We start from the raw sequence: 9411 nt of genomic DNA, 5'->3' as shown, positions 1-9411 counted from the left end.
ATAACAAGTAAGTGCTGTGAAATGATATGATCAGTCCAGACAATCCATTCTGAAAAGACTGCCATGGTTGGCTGACAACACTGATCAAATAAACCACACATACCAAACCTAGACTCTGCCTCGGGGTTTCTCACATTGTGGCATTTGGGAAACCTCTATCAAAATCACCTGGGCTGTTTTTTAATGGTGAAGGTTTTTGAGTCAATTTCTGGACCTCCTGAATCAGAATTTCTTGATGCCGGAAACTGATAATCTGTAGTTCAGCAAGTTTTGTAGGTCAATTTTATGTGGCATAAGGTTCAAGAGTCATTCTTCCTCTTCAAGCCCATGCATATTTTGGTACAAAAACAAAACCAATTTACACACTGACATTCATAGCATTTTTCACAGTTTTCAAAAGTTGGAAGCAATCCAAGTATCCATCAGTGGATGAATGAATGAACAAGATGTGGTGTATACTTACAGGAATATTAATTAGCAGGAAAAAGGAATGATATTCTAATACCTGCTACATTATCTATAACTCTGGAAGACATCACATTGAGATAAGCCAGACACAAAAGGACAAATATTGTATAACTGTATTTATATGAAATAATTAAAATACAAAAATTCACTAAGACTAGAATATAGATTACTTGGGGCCAGAATGGGGATGGAAAATGGAGAGTTAATGCTTAATTGGTACAGAGTTTCTGTTTGGTATTCGGGAAAAGTTTTAGTAACGGATGGTGGTGATGGTAGTACAACATTGTGAATATAATTAACACCACTGAATTGTATACTGGAAAGTTGTTATAATAGGAAATTTTAGGTTGTATATATGTTTCCAAAATAAAAATTTTAAATCACTCATGGAACTGTAAGGAAAAAAAGCAAAGCCAAATTAATTACAAATAAGTATTAGTAACTTTACCTTCTTATGAGGAACAACGAAAAAACTTAAAATTTATGCATAAAAAGTCATCAAGTCTCTACATACTTTTTTCTCATAACCAATAAATTAATGAAAAAGTCATGTAATAATACTGATATAGATTTATTTTGGGGGAATATATATATATGCACCTTTTAATAAGAAGGAATAAAAACAAATGATTGTGATTTTGGCAAGCTTGGTACAAATATAATTATAAATCATTTAAGGAGGTGAAATACTGTCAACATCTTAAACTGTAGAACATGTACTATTTTAAACAATAAACTGAAATTTTTTTTTTAAATTGAGGAGAATTATGAAGGAACTGCACAACTTTGCGTGTTAACTGATAAGAGGAAGGCTGACTATATCCTCCCCATATTTCCTGTTTCTATTTTTAAGACTACCACAGCAGCTATTCTAATATATCTCTCGTATAAGTTGCCCATAAATGCAGCTTGGCTGAAATGGCCTACCTAGAGTTGGTTGCTTAAAATTCCAGGTGTAATGTTATCATACTGGCTAGATAACTGAGACTCAAAAATAATTCCTGCAACCTCAAATCTAAGAGATAAACACTTTTCCTTTTAAAAGATAAACCCTTAATGCCAGTGTTAAAATATAAGAAAAGCTCTACCACCATCATGTCGAATCTCAGTTTTGTCTTTTTATATTTACTCTATTCACACTCCCGCTTCCTAGAATTTCATACTTTGTTTTGTTTAATGACCCTCTCAACATACTCTAGTATTTTACTCTAGTATTTTGATCTTCTTTAGCAAACCAAAAATGGAATTTCACTTTGGTCAATTTCCTTTTTGTCATTTCTGTAAGTCACATATCCCTCCTTCTATATGCTAAAATACACATACACACACATACACACACCATTCTTTTATTCAGCAGCTCTAAGTATTTGTTCAAATGGATCTTAACCTTTGTTATCCACTTTGTATGAGGATTATTGTATTATTTTTGTAGCAGTACCTGAGTACTCTATTAGCTTCAAGCTATTGAGCCAAGTACTCAGTGGAAAATCAGAAAATCTGTAGCAGCTCTCCTTGCTAAACTCTTAAGTGGTTGTAACCTCAAAATTTTGAAAATGGATGACCCTATAACTGTAATATTTCACTATCATTTGCCTGAATTCTTTAGTAAGATATAAATGTGGCAAATGCTAACCCTTACTGGTCAACTAAATATTTTGAGTTGGGAATTGAATCATGTCCCCTACAAAAGGTATGTTCAGTCCCAACCCCTGGCCTAGTGGGTGTGAACCCATTTGTAAACAGGACCTTAGCAGATATTATAGTTAAGATGTGCCCAGACTGAATGAGGGTGGGTCTCAATCCAATGGGGCTGAAGTCTTTATAAGCAAGGGAAATGGGAAGTCATGAGGAACAGCCAGAAGCTGTAAGTCAATGGAACCCAGAAAAGAAAAGACACCACCATATGCATTGCGATGTGATGGAAAAGCCAAGGAACCCCGACTACCAGTCAGTTGGCAAATACTGATCCTGGGAAGAAACAAGCCTTCTAGCCTCTGAAATTGTGAGCCAAAATTAATAAATTCTTGTTGTGAGCCAACCCACTGTATGGTATTTATTTTAGCAGCTAGGAAATTAATACATTCTGGGACTCTTTTTCCATTCCATTAATTATGCTTTTAATTTGGCATCCACAAAGCAGTTTAAGCTATTAATCTGCATTTGCCTGATAGTATATATTCTTATTGATTTTTAAGGTTTTTCAGATACACACATTAATTCAGCAGCATAAGTCACATTCATATACAGCAATCTATGCAACCCAAACACAAAGCCACCACTTGCTTATAAAAAGCAACATATATTAACCGCTCCATTAATACTTAAATTTTCTTAGCACTCTAAGAGAGTGCATTTAAGCATTTGCTTTTCAGATATGGGGAACATCTACCCCACCTCTAATTGAAATGTATTCCATATCTTTACTTCACCACTTATTCTATTCTTTTTTCTACCAGACTAAAATTATTTCTCTTTTAGCCCTAAGAAATCTGTCATAGATTGGCATAGGAAATTTTCCTTTTGTGTAAAATCAACTGTAAGTAAATGGACTGCCATTACTGTATTTGCTGCTAATTAATCACATTGGGATATTTTTTCTTTTTCTAAAGTGGGTAGTGAACCGATACAGATAACACAAACCCGCTCTTCCCTACATGCTTCTCTGATAGCTCCATGGAAAATATTGAGCTTGTATATTAAGTAAAACATAGCTAAGTTTAAATGTTGCCATATTCTTCTACTCATGGTATCAATCAGTTTTGAAGAGCAGATTTTGTTGTTCAACACCAATATAAAATGCTCCCAAAGAAGTTTCCAGGAGAAATTTTAGTCATTTGTCCTATGCACCCTTAAAACCCAACCACCAACACAAACCTCCTAAAAGTGAAAATTCTCAAGTTGAGGAATATTGTTTGACATTCTCTTGGGCCATGACAATGGTGTTAACACACTGAACATCCCGTGATCACTGGTGGGAGATCAGGATCAGATTTGACTCCTCGTGCATATGGCTGCGTATTCTGTGGGATCTTCCTTCACATTTCTTGCCTGCCTTGGGTTTCTTCCAATGACCAAATGGTTCAAAGAAGCATAAACGATGCTCTGTTTGTTTTCCTCCAGGAATGGGTTAGAATAAACCACAGACTCTTCCTGGATCTTAGGCCAGGAGTCATCATAAACTGCAGTTTTTGATGGCAGTTTTCTAGAATTCTGCCAAGTACTCATTTCAATTTGCTCACTTCCTAAGGGCTGGGGAATATCAGCCTAAAAGAGAAAAAATACGGTTTTAAGTGCCACATAAGGATGTGATTACTGCATATACTTTAGTAAATTATGAGAAATGGAGTCATTGTACATTCAGTGGAGAAATGATCTACTGTTCCTGGCATATACTGCTGCCATCTATGCTTTTAACACTTATTAAAGAATGAAAATATGAGGACCACTATGTTCCCCTCAATAGTTACTTTCTGCTTTATTACTGATCATTTTTGAGGTAACTGAATACTTTTTAATCCTCTTCAGGATGGAAAACACAGCCCAAATTAATGTGGAAAGCATAAACTATGCCATGGAAAGTTTAGTCGGTTTACAATTTAATGGCCAGTATTCACACAGTTTAGAAAAAAAATAATTACAGATAAAGCAGAATAGATATTCTTTAAGAGGACAGAAAGAATAAAAATTGTGAGTTACCCAAGATGTAGTAAATGGTTATGATTTTAAATGTGGAATTTGAAAGCTGCTGTAAATTTGGGAGGGAGCAAAAGCAAGAGGCAGTCATTGGTTTACCCTTTGCAGTCTCCTAGATAAGAAGGAAAGTACCTCAACCTCTACTGGAAGAAGCCAAGTTAAAGTCAGTAAGTGGAGCATTGGATAAGAAAAGACTGTCACATGCCCTGATAAATAACCATAAATCTTCAAAATATCAAAAAGATTCCTGTTGTACTTTTCAATCTCTATAAATTTTTAAATTCAGTTACCTACTTCTCTTCCCAAAAGATGGCTAGTATTCATGGAAAAATTTGTTAGAATGTATTGGGTTAAAACAACAACATGGTGATTAGTGGCTAAACCTGTCCCATGGCACCTCATCAAACGGGGTGGGTGCCACAAAACTGGTGCACCATGATGTGGTAAAGACGGTAAAGTCGGGAGTGGCAATCACCTAATATTTTGTGACAATTGTAGTTTACAAAGAACTAATAAAACTGTATTGACAGTCATGCAGATGGCTCTGGGAGTTCGATGCCTTGCCAGTGGGCCCAACTTTGGATTTTGTGCTCCTGAGTGTGATGAAGTTGGACTCAGATGTGACTTCTTTACACATGCCTCTTCTGTCCCTTTTTTTTGAATCTGTGATTGGTTCTGGGGTTGGTGTATGCCCAGGAGACTTGAATCTCTGGGCTGTCCATGTGCCAGTTAGGCCCTGAGCCTCAGCACTGTTGTAGCACCATTGGACTCCAGTTCGTTGGACTTACCCAGGTCAGCTGACAGGGAGGTAAGGATGGACAACCACCACACCAAGGCTCTGAGAGAGTATATAGCTGTGGGCATGAGAGTCCCATCCTCTAGTCATGTGGGATAGAAGCCTCCTCTCAATTGAGAGGTGGAGTAGGCATTGCCATCCCAAGGTCCTCAGGATGGAGGAATAAAATATGAATTAGAGTGGACTTACTGGTATTCTACTATAGAATTATTGTGACTCTAGCAAATGGAAGAAATTATATCATTGATGTGGAGACAGTGGCCACGTGAGTTGCTGAAGGCAGGGAGAGGGAAAAGGAGGTGTGATATGGGGGCATTTTCAGACTTGGAGTTGTCCTGAATGATATTGCAGGGACAGATGCAGGACATTATATATCCTGCCATAACACACTGAAGGGACTGGGAAAGAGTGTAAACTACAATGTAAACAATAATCTATGCTGTGTAGCAGTGCTCCAAAATGTATTCATCAAATGCAATGAATGTACCACACTAATGAAAGAAGTTGTTGATGTGGAAAAAGTGGGGGTTGTAGGGAGTGGAGCATATAGGAACCTCCCATATTTTTTAGTGTAACATTTTGTGTGATCTATGTATGTTTTAAAAATAAATGAAAAATATATTTTTAAAAAACTGTATTGAGACTTAATTCACATACCATAAAATGTATCCTTTCAAAGTGTACAATTAATTGATTTTCAGTGTAAAATGCACTTTAATATTCTCAAAAAGCCATTCTGGAATAATGCCAGAACATATCCCTGACATGTTCTTATCAGTTCTCTTCTCTACTTTCAATTCTATTTCACTGGTTTCCACAGAAGTTCCCTCTTAAGAAACCTTTAGCACCAGGGACCTAATATGGCATCCTTTTAATTATTTTCTGAAATGCCTGACAACTCAAATGGAGCCAAAACTTCAAATCCCTATAAAGCCATGAATGCCTTAACACAAATTCCCAAATAGTTGTACATACAGAAAAACCCATTTTGAACTGAACTTCAAATCATCAATATTTTGTCCAGCTTATACCAGACAGAAACATGATCACATTTTAATCAACCTGGAAATTTTTGCACAGTAAATTATTTAGATTATTGCTTTAAATGCTCTCATAGCTCTTAGACCTGGTCATGACAGAATGTAGAGGGTTTGTTTGTTGTTGTTGTTTACTATAAGAAGGGAGGAAATGATATTGAAGAAAATGTGCTTATTTAAGGAAATAAAACCTTAATATTCAATACAATGATTACTGATAATTATTAAAAACTTAATACAAGTATATAAAGCTGAATGTATTTGGTTTGACTTAAAATAAAGGTGGTATGGTGGGGAAAGCTGGGTGCTTTTTAATATTACTTGAATAATTATTGGCTATATTTGCCTCTGATATTTGTGAAGCTTTCAAGAGGATTCTTGCCTTTTTGTCCCTAATCTTCTTTATTGAAATACACAGAAAAAAAATCAGGTTTCTTTGTAGCACCTCATTTATTTGTTTGTAATGAAAGGTATTCATATTTTCACAAGTATATTGCCTTGTGTTGTCTTTTTTCTTTTTCTTTTTCTTTTTTTTTAGGAGTTACCAGGGATGGAACCCAGGACTTCATATATGCAAAGCAGGTGCTCAACCACTGAGCTACACAGGCTCTAAATTCTTTTCTGAATTCCAATATTTACACAACTATGAATGCAAAAGAAAGCCATAAGGCTGTATTCCAAGAAATTGTAGGAAAAATTTGTGCTGCCTTGAAAACACCCTCTCCTTAGTCTGGGAAGTCTCTTCCTTGATAAGCCTACACATTTATCAGAGACTTTCGCATCATAACGAAACCTGTGATCATGCCTCTTTATCTGTGTGGTGATTCATTTTATGTGTCAATTTGGTTAGGTTATGGTATCCAGTTGTTTGGTAAAACATGGGCCTAGATGTTGCTGTGGAGGCATTTCCTACATGTGATTACGATCTGCGATCAGTTGACTTTAAGTAAAGTATCACCCTCTGATTACTTGGGTGGGAACTTAAGGGAAGGGCTTAAGAGCAAAAGACTGTTCCAGAAATAAGACATTCTGCCACAAGACTACACCCTCTACTCCTCCCTGAGTTTCTAGCAGCCTGGCCATCCCTAAGAAATCCAGACTCAAGACTTCAACATCACTCCTACTGGAATTTCTAGACTGTTGGTCTGCTCTAAGAAACGCAGTCTTGTCAGCTCCCACAATTGCAAACCCTGACTAATACAATCTGTACATGTGATTTATAGAGAAGTTCATTCATTTTCTGAGGTTCGTTATGTGTTCATTCTTTCATTAACTCCCTACTCTTTCAGGCAGACTTAAAGGTATTTCTGTAGAATAAGTGAATATTGTAAAGCCACAAAACAGGCCATGAGCAGAGCCAAAATTATACGGTTCAGTCTTTGACTTTTCTGTTTAGGATCTAAACTGCTTCCCATGTACTTTCCAAGGAACCACTTAGTACAAGACTTGTTAATCCTGATGAACCTTTGCTTCAAACGGAGGTGAATGTAAACTACATTTGACAAACATATTTATTTACAGCTTTTAAATAGTGCCTGGCACATAGATGACATTTATTTCAGCAGATATACCAAACATACCTGGCTAATTTCCCTTCTTGCTGTATCAGAAGGCTCCTTTTGTTTCCCTGGAAGATAAAAAGAAAAATAAGGAACAAAAAGAAGTTAAAAAAAACAGCACAAAATCCTTCCTCAATTCCCTATAGGTTGGGATTATAGTAAGAATATAGTTCCCGGAATTTGATTGCTGGTTGAAATTCAATCTCTAGACCAGATGCTAGCAGGTTCCCCACCCACATCCACTCCTTGCATACCAGGGATACTGTTACAATTAGTTTTGGCTTGTTCACTTGTTGTGGTTAGCATACCACCCAACTTTCAGTTTGTGTGAATTCAGGCAGCACATTTCCCTTACTTGTTCATCACATCTCACTCCAGATACCCCTACAGCATATCCAAGAGGGAGGGGCAGAGTCTAGAATCACTTTTAAGAAGGCTGGAAGTCCTTGCTCTGGAGACATTCCATACTCAGTGACAGAGATCCCTCAATCCTGCCACCATCACACCCAGGGGACCCTACTGCCTACTACACTTTGGATGTGGTAGATCAAGGGTTTTGAGCCTTGCCTCTCTTCCTGCAGTTCTGAGAGAAGTTCCAGCAGCTTTAAGAAAAGATGATGAAACCCAGAGAGGGACTATGGAAAGAGCCTTGGAGTTGCAGGTGTGGAGTTGGGGTTACAGAGGGCTTCCTCAGTATTCTGAGCAGGTTCTGGGCTCTGGAAGTTCTCACCTCCAAAATGCCAGAAGCACTTTTGCCCAGACAAAACTTTCCCCTGTGGCAGACAGAATAAGAGCTGCACTGTCTGGCTTAGTTTCTATGGCTTCTATAGTTGGTGTGGTGGAATAAAGCATGCGAGGGGACAGAGGAGAGGAAAAAGGAAAGTGAGAACTGAGGTTGTTCAGGGGAGAGCTAGATCAGAATTCTCCATGCAACCCTCCCTTACTATGCTTAAGTGGTCATGTGGTTGAGGAAATTCTCACAAAAACTGAAAGGAAATATTTTCAAAATATTGCATTTCCTCCCGCCACAGCCACAAACACATATTTCACATGCATTATTTTCAAATGAAGGTTTAGTTCAAGCATGCATAGTGAATATGTTTGTGGTAATAACAGAAAGAAAGTACAGTCATATGAATTTTCTTTGGGGACATTGCTTCTTCATTTAAATAAGGATATGTGTAACAGTGATGTAGTTTGATTATTGAAAAGAGGATGAGACAAAATAAATCACAAAGACCTGTGGTTCTGAGAGACTATTTTAACCTCCTTAAGGTTGAGAAGAGCTCCTTCTTGTACAAATCAAAGACTGACACAAGTAGAATAAGAAATTTCCAGCAATGTGCTCTCCTTACCACATCTTTGACTGGAAGACTTGAGAGAGTCTAAATTAATCCTTTTTTTTTTTTTTTTTTTTGGTGGAAATATGAGCTTTCACCCAGGAAATCATGAAATCATTATCCATGGAAAATACGAAACCAAACCAAAAAAAACACCAGTACAAACCAAGGAAAAATCTATTAGCTCCAAGAATAGAAACTCAAACATTGGTAGAGAAGGGCAGAGGAAAATGGAACCCACCTTGGTGCCTCCTCAGGCAGCAGAAGAGGAAGAAACAAATCATGATCAGAGGAGACATCACACCCAAAGGAAGTAAACCATAAAGGAGCCATTGTCTGTCGGCCACCTCTTCTGTGGTGGGTGCTCCTGAAGCTCTGAAGGCATCTGAAATGTTAGTTGATGCTGAAGACAGGAAACGTGAGGTGCATTTAGGATCTGCAATTCTCTTCACACTGTCAGAACTTGAGTGGAGGAGATTTCAGGCTGATGCCTGTTCCCCTACTAGGAGGTCATCCCG

General features: G+C 37.4%; 1 protein-coding gene across 2 annotated transcripts in view; it reads right to left on the bottom strand.

Annotated features, from left to right (window-relative positions):
- Positions 1-434: 434 nt before the first annotated feature.
- BTLA (B and T lymphocyte associated) overlaps positions 435-9411 on the bottom strand; it is a 29688-nt gene continuing 20711 nt past the window's right edge. Inside the window, exons 5-7 of one of the 2 annotated variants that reach the window (XM_058295851.2) lie at positions 9135-9296; positions 7575-7621; positions 435-3732 (exon numbers count right to left, since the gene is read on the bottom strand). In XM_058295851.2, the coding sequence (XP_058151834.1) occupies positions 3454-3732; positions 7575-7621; positions 9135-9296 (488 nt within the window). In that variant the 3' untranslated portion in view covers positions 435-3453. The remainder of the gene's footprint in view (positions 3733-7574; positions 7622-9134; positions 9297-9411) is intronic. The other variant, XM_058295852.2, reaches the window with a different exon arrangement.

This window comes from Dasypus novemcinctus, chromosome 4 (genome assembly GCF_030445035.2).
Source record: "Dasypus novemcinctus isolate mDasNov1 chromosome 4, mDasNov1.1.hap2, whole genome shotgun sequence".
Lineage (NCBI taxonomy): Eukaryota > Metazoa > Chordata > Mammalia > Cingulata > Dasypodidae > Dasypus > Dasypus novemcinctus.
This window is presented reverse-complemented; position numbering and strand designations above follow the sequence as displayed.